The 22,144-nt window shown below is 49.1% G+C and overlaps 2 protein-coding genes across 3 annotated transcripts; one reads left to right on the plus strand and one right to left on the minus strand.

The window, feature by feature from the left end:
• Nucleotides 1-1,330: 1,330 nt before the first annotated feature.
• On the plus strand, nucleotides 1,331-15,304 carry LOC136767346 (small conductance calcium-activated potassium channel protein 2-like). The gene is made up of 8 exons (XM_066721115.1): nucleotides 1,331-2,561; nucleotides 6,511-6,606; nucleotides 7,866-8,284; nucleotides 11,245-11,386; nucleotides 12,904-13,014; nucleotides 13,252-13,379; nucleotides 13,887-13,956; nucleotides 14,843-15,304. Exons 1-8 carry the CDS (start codon nucleotides 1,401-1,403, stop codon nucleotides 15,302-15,304), a joined length of 2,589 nt encoding a protein of 862 aa, XP_066577212.1. The 5' UTR covers nucleotides 1,331-1,400.
• A 3,265-nt stretch (nucleotides 15,305-18,569) lies between these two features.
• Nucleotides 18,570-21,999, minus strand: LOC136767405 (small ribosomal subunit protein eS27). Of its 2 annotated transcripts, XR_010821825.1 has the most exons (5): nucleotides 21,890-21,999; nucleotides 20,683-20,791; nucleotides 18,906-19,016; nucleotides 18,687-18,785; nucleotides 18,570-18,620 (listed from the first exon to the last, which is right to left on the minus strand). XR_010821825.1 is itself a non-coding variant. In XM_066721169.1 (4 exons), the coding sequence occupies exons 1-4, from the start codon at nucleotides 21,893-21,895 to the stop codon at nucleotides 18,757-18,759; spliced, it is 255 nt and encodes an 84-aa protein (XP_066577266.1). In that variant the 5' UTR covers nucleotides 21,896-21,999; the 3' UTR covers nucleotides 18,570-18,756. The 2 variants fall into 2 exon arrangements, 1 of the variants encoding a protein (XP_066577266.1); XM_066721169.1 differs by having other exon boundaries at nucleotides 18,570-18,785.
• Nucleotides 22,000-22,144: the final 145 nt, after the last annotated feature.

Genomic DNA, 22,144 nt, shown 5'->3' on the forward strand with positions numbered 1-22,144 from the left:
CCATTGAGGGTTCAGATTTGTTATTTTACTTTTTTAAATATATATAATAATTCACGTTCTCCATTTTTTGTATGATCTGGGGGGATGCGAGAGATCTGGAGCATCGCCGTGCCGCTATGACCAATAATGCAACAATAATGTGACAATAACGTGTCAATGATGTGAATACTAGTTGCAGCAGATGTGTCGAGTCCCTGCAGTTGCTACACTTCGCGACATTGATCTGGGAGCGATATAAAGACTGGCCGAGAGAGAGAGAGAGAGAGAAGAAGAACAAAAATAGACCACAAAAGGAAAACCGAAATACACTCACACACAGAGAGAGATAGGGGAGGAATACCACGGAAGGACTGAAGGGAAATAGAAAACGATTGAAAAAGCGGAATATTCCTTTCTTTTTTCTTTTTTTTTGTATTTTGAATTTTTTGACAAGGATTCCATACAAAACCTGCGCTGGAGAGAGAGAGAGAGAGAGGCGGACAGACACACAGACTGAGACGGAGTTGAATGTGACCTGTCGGACTGACTGCATTTTCTATTATTATTATTATTATTATTATTATTATTATTATTATTATTATTATTATTATCATTATTATCAAGAAAAGGCGACTGGATTGCGTGTGTTGAGTGTCAAGAACTGCGCTGATTGAGCCGAGAGACACGGACTGCCAGCACTGGCCAGAGAGAGGGTCACAGGGCTGAGACTGGGCGTGAGGGACAGACAGGGAGGGTGAGACAGGTGAGAAGGTGGGAGACGGGGAGAGAGAGCGAGAGAGAGAGGGAGAAAGGGTGGAAGAGGGAGTGAGGGGTGGAGGGGGGTAGTAGACGTGGGTTGGGGGGGGGGCAGAGGTGTGTGGTTGCCCGGGGCGGCGCTATGTTCCCAACCCAGAGTCAGCTCTCCTTTATCGGACCCCCATAGGATCCTCCTCCTTCCCTCCCTCCATCCCTTCATCACCCCCCTGCTCCTCCTCTTCCTGTCCCTCCATCTCTCCATCCCTACTTCCCTCTCCCCCATCCTAGTCAGTGTGTTCGTTTGTCTGTCAGTGTGTCAGTGTGTTTGTGTGTCTGTCAGTGTGTCAGTCAGTCAGTGTGTCAGTCTGTCACTGTGTCAGTCTGTCAGTACTGTAATTGTAATGTCAGTTATGGATTCTGCCCCCACAGTAGGCCGTGATCAAGGCCGTCAGCGAGACTGTATGTCCGTGGAGGGGGTAGGGGTGGTTTTGGGACTGGGGGGCGAGGAGGAACAGAAGGACAAGGGCGGAGGCGTGGGAGTGGGACTGGGGCTGGGACTGGGAGTGGGAGTGGGAGTGGGCGTCCTTTCCTCCCCCTGCGATCCCCTCTGTGGTCTCTCCCACCCCCTGCCTCCTCTGTATCCTGGGCCCAACCACTCCAACCACATGGGGGTGGGGCTGGGCCTAGCGGGACTGGGGGGGGGCTCCCTGATTCTGGAGCGTCTGAACGGTGCCCCCGCCTCACCAACCCCTTCACCCCCTAGGCTGCCCACCCAGCGCTCACTCAGCCCCCAGCCAATCAGACACACCCTGCGGCCGGGCAGATCCGCCCGATTGGGCAGCCAGCTCAGCCTGTGCGAGAGCAACCGTGACAGAGACTACAGGGACAGCTACCGAGACCTTTACAGAGACAGGGACATTTATAGAGATCGAGATAGAGACAGAGACTTGTATAGGGACAGGGAGAGGGACATTCACAGAGACAGGGACCTGTACAGGGACAGGGACAGGGAGAGGGACATTCACAGAGACAGGGACCTGTACAGGGACAGGGAGAGGGACATTCACAGAGACAGGGATGCTTTTCGAGACAGGGACCTTTACAGGGAGCGGGGCATCCCCGGGGGCGGGTACAAGCCCCACAGGCAGCCCAGCCCCCTGCTGTGCCGGCGGGACAGCAACCCGTTCACCGAGATTGCGCTGAGCTCCTGCAAGTACAGTGCGGGGGGCATGAAACCACTCAGCTGCCTCAGCACCTCCCGCAGGAACCTGATCGAGCCAGAGGCCGAGGGGCAGGGGCAGGCTGGGGCAGGAGGAGGGCAGGGGGCACTGCCGCTGGGGCAACCAGCACAGCCGCAGCCGACGCAGAGCTCCCAGCAGCAGTTCGGCGGACCGGCGCTGCCCGAGCCACCACAGATCGTCATCTCCTCGCGGGACGAGCTCCACTTCGCAGGAGAGGGGGAGGGGCAGGAGGAGGCAGAGGGGGCGGGGCATGGGGAGTCGGGAGGAGCTTCGGTGGTGTCCTCCCCTTCCCACCACAACCACCAGCCCGCCCTAGCCGGTGGCGGCGGGCTGTCCCGGGCCGGGGGGACGGGCTCTCCGTGCTCCTCCTCCTCCTTCAAGGCCCCGCCCCCCCAGCGCCCTCCCCCTCCGCCACACTCCCACCACCACAAGCGCAAGACGCAGAGCATCGGGTACCGGCTGGGCCACCGGAGGGCGCTGTTCGAGAAGAGGAAGCGGCTCAGCGACTACGCGCTCATCTTCGGCATGTTCGGCATTGTCGTCATGGTGATCGAGACCGAGCTGTCCTGGGGGGTCTACAGTAAGGTGAGTGAGAGCTGGGGTGTAGGGGGCAGAGTGTGTGACTCACTGTCTATCCTGAGGATGAGGAGGGTGACGATGATTTGTGGTAGTGGTGGGCGTGTGGTTATTGTAATTAGTAGTTGTAGTTTGTGCAATTATTACTACTGTTACTCTGCTCCCTGTCTCTCCCTCTGTCTCTCCATCTCTTCCTGTCTCCTTCTCCCTCTCTCCCTCTCTCCCTGTCTCTGTGGAGAGACAGTCTGCCAGGATGGATCTCTGTTTAGGGCCTGATAGCGATCCAGTTTGTTTTGGGCTTTAGTTTAGTTATTCCAATATTCCAAATAACAGTTTTCTATTTGTGTCACAGTGTGCTCAGCTCTGATTGGCTCTGTGTGTCACAGTGTGCTCAGCTCTGATTGGCTCTGTGTGTCACAGTGTGCTCAGCTCTGATTGGCTCTGTGTGTCACAGTGTGCTCAGCTCTGACTGGCTTTCTATTTTTCAGGTAGGAACAGAATTTTAGTGCTCTTTTTAGGGTTTTAAATAGCAGTGGGAAAAGGCCTAATTCAGCCCTACATCCATTGTTTGGTGTTTTACATTGTACCTGTAATATATTTCTGCAGAACTCAACATGTAGTTTCTTCTGGGTGTTTTTCTCACTTCCATATAACATAATGGGTTGGATAACTGAAAAATCATGCTTTTTGTTTTCTTCATGTTCACTACCGTGATATGGATTTAATTACATTATAAACTTTACCCCCTACACCACTTAGGTAGTAATCTATAATAGAGACCCTCATGCCACATGGTATCAAAAGCTTTTTTGAAAGCAATGAAACAGGTTCATATTTTCCCTATGTTTTTTCAGCGGACATGTTTGTCTATTAGGGTGTGTAGGGTGTAAATATGATCTGTAGTGTGGGCTAAGGAAGGCCAGTTTCCGGGCATTAAATGATGCTGCAGAACACCTTCCCCAGGTTATTGCTCTCACAGATGCCCCAGGGGTTATTGGGGTCCAATTTGTCTCACCAGAATAAACAGCTGGAGCAGGGCCAGATGTGATTTTTCAGGGTGGTGAAATATCTTTCCAAATATCTCCATATTGGAGGACCGATTCCCCTGGTTTTGATGGATTTAAATGTTTCCCGTTTCCCCTGACTGCTTGTGTTAATGGACTCGAAGTCAGTTTCTCCTGGGTGCAGTGTTTTGATCGAAATGTTCATTTGTAATGTCGTAAATCTCTCTGTCTCTCTTTCTCTGTGTCTCTCTCCCTCTCTGTCTCTGTCTCACTCTCTCTTTCTCTTTGTGTCTCCCTCACTCCATCTCTCTCTCTGTCTCTCTCTCTCCAAACTCTCACTCTCTCTCCCCCTGCCACTCTCTCCTCCCTCTGCCTCTCAGTTGTGTCTTCCTGTCACTGTCGATCTGCATCTGCACCTCTGTCTCACTTTATTGGAGCAGTGGGCAGGAGGGTGCTGGTGTATCATTGAAAAAGAACCGAAAGAAAAGAAGAAAGAACGGATGTAGAACAAACGAGTGTCGGGAGGAAATAAAAGGCAGGGAAACAAATGGAGCCCCCAGTACATTGTCAATCTGTCAGTAGAGAAGAGAGGGGGGACTCTCTGTTTGGGGCCTGATAGTGATCCAGTTCACTGTGGGATTGGGTTTCTGTGTCCCAATGATCCAGAGAGGAAGTTTTAATGTGTTTTATAATCGGGGCGACCCAGATGGCTGAGGGGACTATTTACTGGGGTGAGCTCAGAGTTTGGCAGGGCCTGGTTTGTGTTACCCTCCTTGAGGTGTGTCCAGAACTCCAGACACACTAATGGTCAGGCCCAGTTAGGTGTAGTGTGTGCTGTGGTCCAGGGTGGTGCTGCTCAGAGTGAAGTGGTCTCTACTTTCCTGAGATCTGGGCTTTTTTTAATTTGACCATTGTTTTGGTCTTTTTTAGGTTCCCTGCCAGGGCCCGGGTCTGACAGTCCTGGTCCAGCAGGGCCCGGTTCTGCTGCAGACCCTGTTCTGTGGGCGACAGCAGGACCAGGTCATCTGCATAGAGCAGGAACATAAAAGTGCTTTATTGGATGACAAGAATAAGTATTGCCAAAGCATTAGTGACAGATGTCAAAGATGTCTCCCTCTCTGGCCCAGTGTGTCAGTCAATCAGTCGGTGTGTCAGTCAATCAGTCGGTGTGTCAGTCAGGCAGTCAGTCAGTGTCAGGCAGTCTGTCAGTGTGTCAGTCAGTTATTGTATCAATCAGTCAGTGTTTACAGATAAACACAGAAAATTATTATTGTGATGGTGCAGCACACTCTCTGTGTGTGTGTGTGTGTGTGTGTGTGTGTGTGTGTTCCCATGGTAACAACATCTCCATGGTGATGATGGAGGTGTGTGATTGGCTGACAATGTTCTGTTCTCAGATGCCCCTCCCCTGCCAGACACAGTCTCACACATACAGAACAAACTGATGTCACTGATTAAACAGTTAATATGAACGAATACGATGATAGTGTGTCTGTGTGTCTCTGTGTCTGTCCGACTTGTAGCCGAAAGAGAGACAGAGATAGCGAGAGAGAGGCGGGGAGAGAAAGGCAAGGAAAGAAAGAGGGAGAGACTGAAGACTTTGAGACTCTCTGTCTCAGTGCAGTGTCTGGGGTGAGGGGGCAGGGAAGGTCTGAACAGCTGGTACTGACAGCTGAGCAATACAGGCACATGGTGACACACCCTCACCAATATGGCCGACCCCCACTGCAGGTCATGGATTCTTAGGGTGGGTGTGAAAACTATATATTAGACAAACTGACTGATGGATCATGGACACAAACAAACACACACACACACACACACACACACACACACACACACACACACACACACTTGCACTCACTCACTGACATACTGACTGATACACTCACTCATACTTATTCTGATACACACACACACTGTGGGGGTCAGTGTGTGTGTGTGTGTGTCAGTCAGCTGTCACTTGTGAAATGTCAGGACTGCAGAGACAGAGACAGACAGAGACACTTAGACAGACCCCCAGTCACAGTACTATACTGACCTGCACTAATACCCCAGCTGTCCACTGAAAATAGAAGGGGAGGAGAAAGAGGTGTGTCTGTATGAGTGAGTGTGTGTGTGTGTGAGTGAGTGCGTGAGTGTATGTGAGTGTGTGAGTGTGTGAGTAGCATTATTTCTAATATCCCTCTCCCTTCTCTACCTTGCCTGCCCCCCTCGCTGTAACTGGGAGTGTATTGGCATCTGTGAATAATTCAAGAGCTTCTCGGACAATTATTAACTACCTCTTCTCCTTTTCCTCAATCTCTCTCTCGCTCGCTCCCTCCTTTTTTCTCTCTGGCTCTCCCTCTCCCCCTCTCGCACTCTGTCACTCTCTCTCTATCTGCTTGTCTCCCTCCCTCTGTATTTCTGTGTGTGTCTGTGGCCGGGTTTCGGTTTGTGTCACTGTGCATCTGTGAGTGTGTTTTGTTATTGTATTTATTCTGTTCTGTTTACTGTCTCTTTAAATACTTTTGAAACACTGGTTGTACACTTGTCATGCCAATAAAGCTCAGTTTGAATTTGTGTGAGTGTGTATGAATGCCTCTGTCCCCTACGAATACACCTTAATTTATTCATTCATACATTCATGCATCTTGAATTGTATATTGCTGGTTCAGCTCCTTTGAAAGCAGTGTGGAACAGTGTGGTTTAGTGGTCAGTGCTCTGGAGCAGAGGGTCGTGGGTTCCATCCCAGCTGGGGGACACTGCTGCTGTACCCTTGAGTACGGCACTGTACCCAGAATGCTCCAGAACAAGCCCTGCTGTATAAATGAGTGATTGTATGTAATAATGTGATTCAGTGTAACAATTGGATGGCGCCCTGGATAAGGGTGTCTGCTAAGAAATACTGTAATCATTACTGTGTGAGCCACATTTACTCACAGACTCATTCTCTCTCTCTCTCTGTCCCTCAGAGTTCAATGTTTTCTCTGGCGCTGAAGTGTCTGATCAGTTTGTCCACCCTCATCCTTCTGGGACTGATCATCGCCTACCACGCACGCGAAGTACAGGTGAGACTGACGCACTGGACACAACACGCCTGACACGTTGATATGCCTGGTCATTATAGGGGCCAGACTGGAGCCAGCGCTGTGTGGACTATAGTGGAGTGGAGTATAGTATAGTATAGGGGCCCGGACTATTTCTGTATTTATTTCCTGTTTAGATTTGAGAGGGGAATTTAATTTTCAGTGGATTCAAATATTATCGGCCAGGAACTCAGAGCTGTCCCCCCCACCTGCCTCCCTCTTCCCTCCTCTCTCTCTCTCTCTCAGTGCCAGTGTGCATTTGGAGGTGGCTGAGTGTTGGCAGTTAATCCCCCGGGTCTCTTCCTGCCTCCCCTTCATCCCCCCCCTTCCACAGCCAGGGGACATTATAGATTAAGTTGGCGTGATAGATGGGGGTGTCATCTCTCTCTCTCTCTCTCTCCTCCCGTGAATGTTTCTAATTGGACAAGCTCAGCTGGCTGTGTCTGTGTGCAGAGAGAGCAGGATCGAGCACAGGGCAGGGGGGCAGGTGGTGTGTTGACACTGACACACTGAGACAAACTGAGACACACCGAGACACTGAAACCTCTACACACTGAGACGCACTGAGACGCACTGAAACAAACTGAGACACAGTGGGACACACTGAGACATACAGACACACCGAGACACACTGGGACACTGGGACACTGGGTTTTAATTTATTGTATTTTTGGAATAAATTAATCTTTGGGTTTTTCTGCTTCAATAAAGACACCGTTACAAATCAAAATCTCTCCATCCTCCCTCCCCCCTCTCTCTCTCCCCCCTCTCTCTCAGATTAGACAGATTAGCGTCCCTAATGGAATTTTAATTATTCATCAAACCTCAGAAACTCGTCTCAAACACAGATGCGGGGCAGTGGGGGGGAGGGGGAGCAGATTAATATCAGATCGCCGCTGGGGTCCTGCGATGATGGCAGATGAAAGGGGACACACGCACACTCACTCAGTCTGTCATCTTCTGCATCTTCCTCCTCCCCACTGCCTCTCTCCCTCCCCCTCTCCTGCCCCCCCACCCTCTCTCTCTCTGTCTCGCACACCGGGGATGTTAATTAGTAATGGTTGATGTGGCAAAAACCACCATGAAGAGGCCAGGACAGGATGAGACACAAAGACATAAAGACACACTGGGACACAGAGACACACTGAATCACTGGCACCCTGAGACACTGACAGACTGACAAACTAACTGTGCCTCTTCACTCACTCCCTCCGTCCCTCCTCACCCCTCCCTCCCTCCAGCTCTTCGTGATTGACAATGGGGCGGACGACTGGCGCATCGCAATGACGATGGAGAGGGTGCTCACCATCGCGCTGGAGCTGCTGGTGTCGGCCATCCACCCGGTGCCCGGCGAGTTCCGCTTCCGCTGGCGTGCCCGGCTGGCCTTCTCGTACGCGCCGTCACTGGCCGAGGCGGACGTGGACATCGTGCTGTCGGTGCCCATGTTCCTGCGGCTGTACCTCATCGCGCGCGTCATGCTGCTGCACAGCAAGCTCTTCACGGACGCCTCCTCACGCAGCATCGGAGCGCTCAACAAGATAAACTTCAACACGCGCTTCGTCATGAAGACCCTCATGACCATCTGCCCCGGCACCGTGCTGCTCGTCTTCAGCATCTCACTGTGGATCATCGCCGCCTGGACCGTGCGGGTCTGCGAGAGGTGAGAGGGGAAGAGGGGTGGCGTGTCATGTGCAGGGTGTGGAAGTGTGAGAGTATGTCTCCTCCCTCTGTTTCTCTCTCTCTCTCCCTCCCCACTTTATTTTCATGTTTACCGGTATCATCTCTTTGTTTGAGTGATAGGGAGAGCTTATCTGAGTGAGTGGGACTTATATTTGTGGATGGGAGGGGTTTTGCCAGTGTGTTTGGGAAGTGCTTGCTGGAGTTAGTGGGAGGAGCGTTGTCCACATGCATGGGAGGAGCTTTGTTTGATTGAGTGGGAAGAACTTACCTTGAATGAGTGGGATGGGCTTACCTGGGTGAGTGGGAGGGGGCTTATATGTGTGAATGGGAGGTGCTTGTCTGGGTGAGTGGGAAGAGCTTGCTGCAGTTAGTGGGAGAAGCTTTGTCCACATGCGTGAGAGGAGCTTTGTCCGCATGCTAGTTAGAGAACCAATGGCAAACTGTGATCACAATATGGTTAGCTTTGAGGCATTCTTTCAAAAAACAAGGTCCAAGTCTAAAACAAGGGCCTACAATTTTAGAAAAGCAAACCTTGAAGGTATGAGGCAGCACTGGAGCACATTGGATACAGATTCGGTTGAAAATGGATGGGTATATTTTAAGAATATACTACTTGAGGCTCAGGAGAAATTTGTACCAAAACTTAGCAAATTGAGGAACAAAAAACATTGGCCAAAATGGTTTAATAGAAGTATGCAAAAAAATATAAAGACAAAGAAAATGTTGTATAGCGCATACAAAAGGATGGAGATGAAACAAAATACATAGAATATGTTGAGCTGCAAAGAGATCTTAAGAAAGGGATCAGGAAAGCAAAGAGGGAAATAGAAAGAAACATAGCTCTTGGAGCTCAAACCAATGCAAAGAACTTTTTTCAATATTACAACAGCAAGTGGTCAATAAAGGAGGAAGTGAAACAGATAAAGGGCAAACATGGAAGTATCTTGGAAAACGAACAAGATGTGGCACATATTCTAAATGAGTATTTCACAGAGGTTTTTACAAAAGTAAAAACAGATGACATGCCACAGGTTGACAATCAGTCCAGTCAAACCCTAAGAGAGATCAGGATAAATGAGGAGGAGGTACTAAAGGGACTAGCAGAATTAAAAACAAACAAATCACCTGGGCCAGATGGGATATTTCCAACAGTACTTCAAGAAATGAGGGAAATTATTTATAGGCCGCTAACTCGATTATTCCAAATGACACTTAGAACAGGGGATGTGCCAACTGACTGGAAGACAGCAAATGTCATACCAATCCACAAGAAAGGGGACAAAACTGAGCCAGGAAATTACAGACCAATCAGTCTCACCTGCATCACCTGTAAAATGTTGGAAAAAATGATTAGACAGAAAATAGAGGCGCATCTCAATGAAAACCATATTCTCGGAGATAGTCAACATGGGTTTAGATGAGGCAGATCATGTCTTACTAATTTATTAGAATGTCTTGAACATGCAACTGCAGCTGTAGATCACGTGAAAGCATATGATATGATATACTTAAATTTTCAAAAAGCTTTTGATAAGGTTCCACACCAAAGACTGATCCTCAAATTGGAAGCTGTAGGCATTCACGGTAATGTAAGTAGATGGATTATGAACTGGTTGATGTCTAGGAAACAGAGGGTGTCGATTAGAGGAATCGCTTCTATCTGGAGTGAGGTTGTTAGTGGAGTTCCACAGGGATCAGTACTAGGGCCTTTGCTTTTACTAATCTATATTAATGATCTGGACTCTGGGATAGTTAGCAAACTTGTCAAATTTGCAGATGATACTAAAATAGGTGGCTCAGCAAACACAATCTTGGCAGCACAGGCTATTCAGAGGGACTTGGATAATATTCAGTTGTGGGCTGACACCTGGCAAATGAAATTCAATGTGGACAAGTGCAAGGTAATACATGCAGGTAACAAAAATGTCCACTATAATTACACTATGAGAGGTACAGATCTAGATGAAGTAACGCAAGAGAAAGACCTAGGAGTCTATGTGGACTCCTCACTTTCTCCATCCAAACAATGTGGGGAAGCAATAAAGAAGGCAAACAGAATGCTAGGGTATATTGTCAAAAGTGTAGAATTAAGAACAAGGGCAGTGATGTTCAGACTGTACAATGCACTACTTAGATCTCGTCTAGATACTGTGTACAGTTATGGGCTCCACACTTCAAGAAAGATATTGCTGCTCTAGAGGTGTTTCAGAGGAGAGCAACCTGACTTATTCCAGGTCTGAAGGGAATTTCCTACTGAGAGACTGAGGGAGCTGAACCTTTTCACCCTGGAACAGAGGAGACTACGTGGGGACTTGATCCAGGTCTTCAAAATCATGAAGGGCATCGACCACATCAAACCAGAGGAGCTTTTCCAGATCAGCAGGGACACACGCACCCGGGGACACAAATGGAAATTGGGCTTCAAGGGATTCAAGACAGAAAACAGGAGACACTTCTTTACACAGGGAGTAGTCACAATAAGTGAGAGGGGCTTGTCTGAATAAGTGGGATGGGCTTATACATATTGGTGGGAGGAGCTTTGTCCGCATGCATGGGAGGGATTTTGTTGGAGTGAGTTGGAGGGACTTACCTAAGTGAGTGGGAGGAGCTTGCCTGTACAGTGTTTCTTGTCTTTCTGACTAAGAGGACTGGCGACCTGCAGGGGAGGGTGCTGTCCGTCAGCGTGTTCATGACTGCTCTAAACCCACCTGTGTCACGGTTTCAGTTAGGGCTCCCTATTGGTCGCCTTTTTTAGTCTGTCATCACGGTGGGTCACTGGTTTCCATTAGTTTTTTAACATAACTGGTTTTCATTCTGGAATGTAGCTCAATAACAAAAACAGAGTATAATACATAAGTTATATAATAAGTTAATAAAGTTTATTTAAAAGTCAAAGTCCCTCCCTCTCTCCCTCCCTTCCTCTCTCTCTCTCTCTCTCAGATACCATGATGCCCAGGATGTGACCAGTAACTTCCTGGGTGCTATGTGGCTGATATCCATCACGTTCCTGTCCATCGGCTATGGGGACATGGTGCCGCACACCTACTGTGGCAAGGGGGTGTGTCTGCTCACAGGGATTATGGTAGGACCCCCGCTCTGTCTCTCTGTGTCTCTGTGTGTCCCTCTCTGTATGTGTGAGTGTGTGTGTCTTGTGTGTTTTGGCAGTCATTGTGTTACAAGTCTATATTCAGCTCACATCTGAGTCACTCATTCCTTTTAAGAACAAGTGAGAGAGAAAGAGAAGGAGAGATTCAGTGAGGGAGGGGGGAGGAAGACAGTAGGGGAAGGAGCTGGTACTCTCGTCTGTGTTTCTTCCTCTATCTTTTATTCTGTCTGTACCATTCTACCTTTCATGTTCTGAGTGAGAGATTCTGCAGACAAAAACGGAGAGGGAGAGAGTAATGAGTGTGTGTCTGAGAGAGAGAGTGAGAGAGAGAGAGAGGGGTGAAAGAGTGAGAGAGAGGGAGGGAGAGGGAGATCTGTGATTTCACTCTAAACTGTATGGCAATTACCTTCTATAGGTGGAATTCTCAGCCCTGTTGCCCGGGCAACGGTGAAGGCCAGCACTCCATTGGAATGTTCCATTGTACATGAAGGGGTGGGGTTCCAAAAATGCTATATTAATGGCCTCATCAATACAATACAATATAGTGCAGACAGTTGTTCACATGGTACAGCTGTTGAGCTCTATGCAAAAATGTTGTAGGGATTCATACTGGGGAGACAAATAATACTTTAATAATAAAAATAATAGTGGTCATAATAACTGTAATAGTCATAATAATAATAATAATAATATTGTTATGATCATTATTATTATAGTTGTTGTTCTGAGACTCCCTCTCCCTCCTCCCTTTCTCATTATCGCTCTATCTGTCTCCATCTGCTTCCTGCTTTTATCTCTCTGCTTCTTGTCTCTCTGTCTCGTTATCTCCTTCTCTCCTCTCCTATTATTATCGCTGTCACTCTGTCCCTCATTCCCTCTGTTCCTCCCTCCCTCTTCTGAGCCCTAGTCTGTCCCTATCATTCTTTCTTGGTCTGCTTATCTGAATAGACAGACAGACAGACAGACTGATAGATTGACACACATGTACTACTACTACTACTGCTTATAATACTGCTACCACTGCTGCTGCTACTACTAACACTAACACCGACACTGCGTGATGGTGACAGGAGCCGGTGTGTGAAAATGCTGCCGGCTGGTATTGTGCATTGTTAATTAAATTTCAGTTTTAAGCCTCAATCGTGTGACCATGGTAAATGAGTTTCCACCCTTATCTGCACTTCTGTTAATTACAGGCTCTCTCTTTCTCTCTCTCAGAGAAGCTAAATGTGTATTAACCTCTCCCTCCCTCTCTCCCTCTTTCCCCCATTCCTCCCTCCCTCTCCCTCGTTCTCTCTCCCTCTCACGTGCCATCCCCTTCTCTATCTACCTCTCTCCACCTCTCCCTCTCCCTCCTGCTCTCTCCCTCCCATCCTCTCCCTCTACTGCTTTCTCCTTCCCCTTCTCTATCTCCCTTCCTCCATCTCTCTCTCTCCCTCTCCCTCTCCCCCTCTCTCTCTCCCTCTCCCTCCCGCTCTCTCCCTCTCTCTCAGGGGGCAGGCTGCACTGCCCTGGTGGTGGCTGTGGTGGCCAGGAAGCTGGAGCTGACCAAAGCAGAGAAGCACGTCCACAACTTCATGATGGACACACAGCTCACTAAGAGAGTGAGAGCGGGAGAGGAAGAGGGAGGGAGAGGGTTGGGGAGGGATGGAGGTGGACAGAAAAGCCGGCCCATACATTTGGGCAGTGATTGTTGATTATTGACGATTGATCACTGAGGAAGGGCTGACAGGGGACGATGCGTGACTGTTGACCGCGATGCTTGTTGACCGTGATGACCGATGACCGTTTAGCGATTATTGGCGATGGATGACTGACTATTGGTTATCGATCACTGGCAGATCAAGAACGCAGCGGCGAATGTGCTGCGCGAGACCTGGCTGATCTACCGGCACACGCGGCTGCTGAAGAGGGTGGACCACGGCCGGGTCAGGGCCCACCAGAGGAAATTCCTGCAGGCCATCCACCAGTGAGAGAGACTGGGGGACAGAAAGGAGGGGACAGGAAGGTGGAAAGAGGGAGAGAGAGGGGGACAGATGGGGGGACAGAGAGAGGGGGAGAAAGATGGGGAACAGAAAGGGGGACAGAGATAGGGGGATAGATGGGGTACAGAGGGTGGGGAGGAGAGATGGGGACAGAGGAAGAGAGGGGGACAAAGAGGGAGGGAACAGACAGTGGGTGAGAGAGAGAGAAGGAAGAGGGGACAAAGAGTGGGACAGATTGGGGGACAGAGAGAGAGAGGAGGACAGAAAAAGGTGGGGCAGAGAGTGGAGAGGACAGTGGGAGAGAGAGGGTGACAGGGGGACAGACAGGAAGCGGGGGGGCAGACATAGGGGCAAAGAAATACAGGGGGAGAAGTGGTGGGGACAGAGTGACAAAGGGGATGCAATGTTGGGCAATACAGAGAAGGGGAGGGGTGTTACACATTCAGTTAGGTAACATCTCCCTCTCTCTCTATCTCTCCATCTCTCCCCAGGCTACGCAGTGTGAAGATGGAACAGAGGAAGCTAAGTGACCAGGCCAACACTCTGGTGGACCTCTCCAAGGTATTGGCATCTAACGAGCCCTAATGAGCTTGTTAAGTGATTGGTTAATTGATCCTTAATTCAAGTGCAATAACTTAAGACAGCAGGCTGAACCAGCAAGCTGCATCCGAGTTGGAGAGAGAAACCCTCCCTCTGTGTTTCAGTGAGATCAGGAATCCCTCTCTCATTATCACACCCTGCAGGAATGTGAACAGCACTGAGGGAGAGAGGGAGAGAGAGAGAGGGGGGGGACCACTTTTTCCAATTCCTCTTCTCTCTCTCTCTCACTCTCTCTCTCTCTCTCACTCTCAGCCTGTGTAGTACACAGCTTTTATATACAAACCATTTTGTCACTCCAAAATTACCCCCCTCCTTATCACAGAACTCTGCTGTTTATATAATGACCTGCCAGTTTCCCTAGCTTCAGGTTGCCTAGCAACCGGAACTAGTGTTGGAGCTGGCACTTCTGGTAGAGCTGAGGGAGAGAGGGAGAGAGGCAGTCTCTCTCTCCCTCCCTCTCCCCCCTCGGTGTATTCCTACAATTCAGTTCAATACCAAAGTGCTGTATTGTTCCCACTAAATTAGGAGCCATCTCACATTCTCTCTCATCCTCTCCCTCCCCCTCCTCCTTCTCCCTCCCTCTTTCTCTCAGTGCAATTTAGTGAAAGTCTGTTGCACTGTTGCCAGTACCTCCAAAGCAATCACAAAGCCTCTCGCTCTCTTTCCCATCTCTCTGTCAGTTCAACACTGTTGTAAAGTTTTTCTAAAACAATCTCACTGCTTCTCTCTCCCCTCCCCCTCCTTCCATCTTTCCCTCCCTCTCCTCCTTCCCTCCTCTCCCATCCCCCTCTTTCCATCTCTCCCTCCCTCTCCACCCCCCAACCCCCCTCTCCATCTCTCTCCCCAGATGCAGAGTGTGATGTACGACCTGGTCTCGGAGCTGAACGACCGCAGCGAGGACCTGGAGAGGCAGGTGGTCAGCCTGGAGGGTAAACTGGAGCAGCTGACCGACCGCTTCTCTGCACTGCCCGGCCAGATCGGGGCCACGCTGACCGCCCAGCACACCCTACTGCTGCGGGCCCTGCACACCATGCCACCCCCGCCCCAGCACCAGCACCCTCCCCCTCCACACAGCCAGCCGTCACCGACGCCGCCCCCTCCGCAGCCTCCCCGGCCACCACCGCCACTGCCCCCTCCCCCGGCTCCGGCCCCGGGCGACCCCCCTCCCCCTCCCCCTCCCCCTTCCTCCTCTTCCTCTCCCCCCCCGTCCTCCTCCTCCGTCTCCTCCCTTGCTCTCACGCAGGCCCCCTCGTCCTCCTCCCCGCACAGCTCCCTGACCAGCCCCCACACCAGCTCCAGCAGCTACTGAGGGGGAGGGGGCAGGAGAGGCATGGAAGGGAGAGGAAGGTGGGTTTGTGGGGACGGAGGGGGAGAGAGAGAGAGAGAGAGAGAGAGAGAGAGAGAGAGAGAGAGCCGGAGAAGAGGACAGGGGGAGAGGAGGGGAGAGGAGGGGGAGCTTTAGTAGTAATCCAAAATGAAGAACAACAATAATAATGATAGTAATGACAGTAATAACAATAATGATCATCCCGTCTCTCCCTTGCTCATTCTTTCCGTTTCTTTGGCTCGTGATTCATTTTCTAGATTTTATACCGATTGCTGATTGTGCACATCCCTTTAAATGAACTGGCAACCAGACTGACACGAACACACACTGACACACTGACACACACGGACAAGGACACACTTTCCAATGACTGAGTTCTGCAACCAAAGTGCTCTCTTCCATTGCATCAGAGACTCGATACAGAGGGAGAGAGGTGGGGAGGTGGGAGGGCCTCCATGTTTGTGTGCTTGTTTTTCTGAGGAGCAGAATGGGAAGAGGAATGAAAAAAAACAAAAGAAAGGAAGAAGAGAAGAGATTACCTTTACTAACCTGTCCTGGGAGCTTCTTCAGCTGGACAGGAGGAGCCAGGAACCATAGAGACAGACACAGACACAGACACAGACACAGGGCAGCAGCGCCCCCTGCTGTCAGACTAAGCAGCCCCTTGCTGGCACTGTACCCAGTACACTGTATACACTGCCTCTATATATCTTTGTATGGCTTTTTATACTGCCGATATAGCATTATTACAATTCTAGGTACTATTACTATCTTATCCTCCTTGTTTATAACGATTAAACCTTTAATGACAGCGATAGTAATCATGGTAATAACGATGTAATTATAACTATACTGCTAGTGCGCTGCTGACCGAAGCCGCAGAGAGAATGTAAAGTTTTGTGTTTTACATTATTTTATAATCTTTACAATTTTTATTTTAACAGAGAAAAAAATAAAGTCTATATATCTATATCTACAGCTATATCAACACGGCGTCTGCTTCAGTGTGTGGGCTCATTGTGTGTATGTGTCAATGGTTGGATCTCTGGCCACTGAAGATTATGTGAAAGGGACAGTGAGGTTGTTTGCAAAGCAATATTGATCAAACAGGTTTATTGGGTTTGGGTTTATGGATTCCCCTGGTGACCCGGACGATCGGCTCCAACGCTATGGCCCAGCGCTGCCCTCTGGTGGCGCAGATGTGCAAGTGCCAGTGTTTCTGCTCTCTAGATCAGTGGTTTTCAAACCGGTCATGGAGTATCCCCTGCCCCGCTGGTTTTTGTTCCAACCTAGGTTGAAGGTCAATTAAGGATTCAATTAAGCAATTAAGACCTCGGTTGGAATAAAAAAACAGCAGGGCAGGGGATACTCCATGACCGGTTTGAAAACCACTGATCTAGAGAGCAGAAACACTGGCACTGCAGGACTGGTTTGAAAACCCCTGCTCTAGATCAGTGGTTCCCAATCCTGTTCCTACCCTGCTGGCTTCTGTTCTAACGGAGTTCTTAAATACTTAATTGAACTTTAATTGAAGTAATAATTTGCTTACATTTGGCTTTTAAAATTGCGTAACTGATAATAAGTTGGTTCCTTAATAAGTGCCGAATACAACTGTATACTTCACTTCAAACCCCTACTGTTTAAAATAATTCAATTAGTTCAATTAAGGGTCCAATTAAGTAATTGAGAGCTCGGTCGGAACAAAAACCAGCTGGGTCGGGGCTCCTCCAAGACCAGGAACCACTGATCTAGATGAAGTACGAAGAGAGGCTCCGTCTCAGAATCTATTTTAAACGACATATTGAGGAAATCAATATTTTTTAATTAAATTAAGAAAAACAAAAACGATTAAAATAATAAAACGACAATAATAATAGTATCAGTCATTTTAAGTCCCAGCGGACACTAAGTCCAACAGTAGCCGTGCTCTGATTTATAATCTTGAGTTATTAATGGGCATTTTGATGGTGTCTGACGTAACGCACCCCCTCTTCCTCCACTCATTCTTTAAACACTATGCTGTACGTATGTACATAAGTATATACCAATACTATTCGATGCTCAACGCACAGTGGGCGCTTCTGTTTGAGTGCTTTACAACTTTCTATCAGTTTCAAAAAGCCCCGTCTCCCCCCATCTCCCAGGTCCAGCTGCTCCGTTTCCCCTCTGTCTGTCATTATTTGGACATTTAAACCCATCCTGTTATATATAAGCGTTGCAGCCGAAAAGTCTCCCATCCACAGCTGTTTAATGTGTTCCAGGGATACTCTCGCGTGGTTTGGTTGTTAATTGGAGAGTAACCCGTGACGAACCCACAGCGATGACAGGTGATCAAGGATGCACATTTTACCTTATTCAGCCATAATTATCATTTTAGTACTTTCGTTTTATAAATATATAGACACACTAATATAAAAGCAGGTAATGACGTACCAGTCATTTCAGTCCTAAAAATGCGGTTATTTTACTTTAAGGGAGGACATTATATTGATACAGGAGCCATTTGATCTGCTCTAAGTATGATTGTTTCGCATTTGAGATTATACAACATAATTAATCTCCACTCTGTCCTTGACGTCAGAATCCGACTTCCAATACAATTCAGACTTTGCATTGTTTTCATCATCATTAACAGAAAAGGAGTACAATTGCACAGACTGGACAGTATAACTCTCTCACACACACACTATAATGAAATAGCAAGGAAGGGACAGTTGGTCTCACACGGGCTCCAGTGATGGACGAATTGGCTCACATAGAGGAGCCGGATGCGACCCCTCAACCAAGGGACCGGAGAACATCACATTACTGCACAAGCGGCCTGTCAGTGCAGCCCCCCACTACCCAGGGACTGCGGGGTCTCTGCAGAGCAGACCAGGGAAGAGCTGCAGTTGTCCACCATTACAGTTGTAAGTTTGTCCAAAATAATTGTACATTATAAGGATGACAAATGGGAGTTATTGGGACTGTGCTGTTGTCACCCCCTGGTGGAGTGGCAGCGCCACTGCAGCCGATCTGACGGTCACCATGCTGCATGGCACATTACCTGGGTGACACCAACACAGCTGCACTGTACCTGGGTGACACGGACACTCCTACACTGACACCGACACTCCCACACACTGACAGACTGTACCTGGCTGACACTGACACCTGCACTGTAGCTGTGTACTCGTGTGTGCGTCAGAAATCCCTTTTCTCAAAGACACAATCACTGTAAAGTGCGATACACAGAGTGACACAGATGGACTTTTGTAACGAAAAATCAAGTTTATTGTGAAGCGGGGTGGGTTGCAGGGGGGGGGTGCAGGGTCAGAGCGGACATTCTACTCCCCCCTCCACCCCCCCCCCGCAAAGTTGCCAAGGGTACAGTTGTCATCACGGCGAGGACATCACTGTGCCAGCAGCCCCCCCAACCCCACAGAGCCACTAGGTTAGTGCTGCTTCCTCCTGAATGAACAGCCTGGAGAGAGGGAGGGAGAGGAGAGGACACATTAATTTTACTAACAAAAGAGAGGGAGAGAGAGACAGACAGACAGGGAGAGACGGACAGATGGATGTACTGAGACAGAGGGACACTGACCTTCTGTGAGGCGAGCCTTGCCCCCGGTGGGCTGGCACAGCACTGTGGAGCAGCCCACACACAGCACCACGGTCTGTGCGTGGCTGAACACTGTGGTGATCTTATAGCATCCTGCAACAACAACAACAACAACAACGTCAGTACAGCACTGACATACCCAACTGAAGCTGCACCAAATGAGTAAAAACGATCTGGTTACGTCTGGACATCATCAGACTCCCGTTTCCTGTGGGATGCATCACTGTATAAAGCAGGGGTGTCCGACTCCAGTCCTGGGGGGCCGCAGTGTCTGCTAGTTTTTGTTCCAACAGGAGCTCCCAATTACTTGTCATTTACTCAGACAGGCTTATCTAAAACTGTCATATTTGATTTTAATAACCCATACCCAATTTGTTGACGACTCAAAACATTGAACCCACAAAACATTTCAGAGTTTGAAGCGTGTTATATTCATCCAATTAATTGTTTAATTAGACCAATTAAGGAGCCAAGAGCTGGTCTGGAATGAAACCCAGCAGACACTCCAGGACTGGAGTCTGACACCCCCGGTATAAAAACACTGACACCTCGGGCACGAGAGAGGGTGTTCGATCCCCGGAACCGAAGCATCCTTTACACAATGGCGGCTGCTATGACGGGTGGGATCTCTCCCAGGGGAAGTGGGGCGCACATTAACAACCAGGCCAGACTGCACCGGCAGGAAACGAGACCCCACGCGGGCTGGAGACACCAACTAAGTGCTTGATGAGATTAATCTGGCATTGAACTGGCATCATCTCTCCAGTCAGACTAAAAAACACCCCCTGGACGCACAACTGCGTGCCACCGATCCAGACAGGTCTGTCCAGGTTTAAAGAGGATTCTCTCTCCTCTCCAGACAAACATGCATATTTATTTAATTTTAAAACCATATTGGTACTGAGAACAGTAGTTATTTTAATGCGAGAAAAGCTTTTTACTTCGAATACTTCAGTTTTACTGGGAACCAAACTCCTCAACTTGTAGATAAACTGGAGAGATTAGCACTCCCATTACACTCAACCCCATTGTTTCCAACCCATCGGCGATGCATCTTAACTATGGCAGACATTTATATCCCTGGAAACTAGAGAATTGGGGCTTTCAAATGAGACCAAGCATGTTCAGATCTGATGTGTGCAGATATTGACTCTGATAGGTTGGTAGTGTTGCAATATAGTGCATCTCATCATGACACACAATGCCAAAACGTATTCTGCATGGTCCCACATGCCTTCAATTATAAGGGCCACACTTTTGGGCTCATTTTATGGTACTGCATAGGCTACGTTCTTTCAAAGGCACATTATTTTTTAATTTCTTAAACTAACACCCAACAACTTCAAGTTCCCATTTCAACAATTTGCATCTCAAATTCCCATAGACTAATGGAGGATAAAGTAAAAAATATCAATTTCAGAAAACATTTGTTTTTGTGTAAAAAATGGTAACAATACACAACCCAGCGACTCAGTTCCCCGTTACACTACACAACTCTTCAACACCGCGCAAGTCCTCCTCGATACTGTGCTCACATTACACAGCAACGATGCACTACACAACTGGATGACTTAACCTGCACTGAAAAACACCACAACTCAACACTGCGCTGACACACCGGACGAGGGCCCAGGGCCACACTGTGCGCAACATCACCCCCACAGTCCAAGAGGCGCCTCACACACCAACCTCAAACACACCACACACACCTGCATGCAGAAAACACATTTTCAATACAGAGGGAGGAGGGGACACTGACCTGGACACTTTACGTCCATGAAGTAGGAGTTGGGACTCTGCACCAGGCGCTTCTTCTTGTGTTTCCTCTTCTCCTCCTCAGGGGACGGGTGCAGCAAGTCTTTTGCGAGCTGGAGAGAGAGAGAGAGAGAGAAAGGGGGGGAAAGGTCAGATTGCGGAGATGCGTCTGGGATTTGGACTTCAAATCTATTTCCTGGAAGCCATGAGCACTGGGGTCAGTTTCACAACGACCCCATGTTTCTCAGAAGGGCAGACCCGCCAGCAGGATTGTGTGGCGATAAGGTTACACACACCGCCGGTTGCACCCGGACTTCACACCGATCACGTGTCATGTGACTCGGGTGGACCGGCAAACAGGCGAGTACTTATAACATAAAACACACACAAATAATACGAAAACGCCCAATGCGCTGACCCTCATAAGACCCCGTACTCTCCACTAGATACGTCACACGGCCTGCAGTGCGTGTAAGTGGCCCCGTACGTGCTGGGGCTCCAACACCGGGAGAGGGCCCAGCAACCCCGGGTAAGAAACGGGATCGAATCGGGGAGGTCGTGCTCCGTGTTCCCGGGTGATCGATTATAACCGAACAGCACGCCAGTATGACGTCGCCTTTGACGCAGGTTTTGTCGATGCCAATAAGCACGTTAAGTGTTTTAAGTCACAAACCACGTCCTCAGTGCTGGGCTGATCGCAATGCATGAGCCAACCCCGCCGGCCTGGACCGGACTGATATCTCCCGACGCTGCTCTGACCTTAGATCGCGTTATTATTTGATTATTTTCTCGATTTATTGCTGATTTTGCACATGCGTCAGTCACGTCAGTCTGACCCCCTTCCCCCCCTCCCTCCGGCTTCATCACACAACTCTACACAACACCCCGTCTGCGCACAGCCCCCCAGGTCGCCCCCACAACTCGCGTTTCTCTCCACGCTCCCCATTTCTAACATTAATCGCATCGCCATCGCTCCCCCCTCATGCTCTCCTAGCCTATGTACGCCGCCATCTTGTCTCCCTCCACAACAACGCCGCACTGCGCGACTCGACCCGTTTCTATATTTTATCTGCGGGTCTCAAACACCCCGCCGGCCTGATGCCTGCCACCCCGATGCACGACCCTTCCCCGCCCGGTTCTCCCACAGCCCGGCCCGGTTCGGCCCGGTCACGGGGTTTAAACGCCACAGTTTTACCCGCACGGACACTCACTGGCATGTTGGCGTGATTCAAGCCGCTGCCGAAAAGAAGGAAGAACCGGAAGCAGGGGGTTAATATAAATGGGGTTCGCAGGCACGGAGCGGAAGTGACGTCCTTGAGTGGCGCGGCGTGGCGGCCATTTTGATAAGGTCAAAGCCAATCCTGTCTATTGGTCCCTTTAGAACTTTTATAGAAAGGCTAATATATATATCATATTTAAGAAAATGTGACATATACAAAACCCTACTGTTTTAAAGAGACAGGCAG

This window comes from Amia ocellicauda, chromosome 14, assembly GCF_036373705.1.
Source record: "Amia ocellicauda isolate fAmiCal2 chromosome 14, fAmiCal2.hap1, whole genome shotgun sequence".
Classification (NCBI taxonomy): domain Eukaryota; kingdom Metazoa; phylum Chordata; class Actinopteri; order Amiiformes; family Amiidae; genus Amia; species Amia ocellicauda.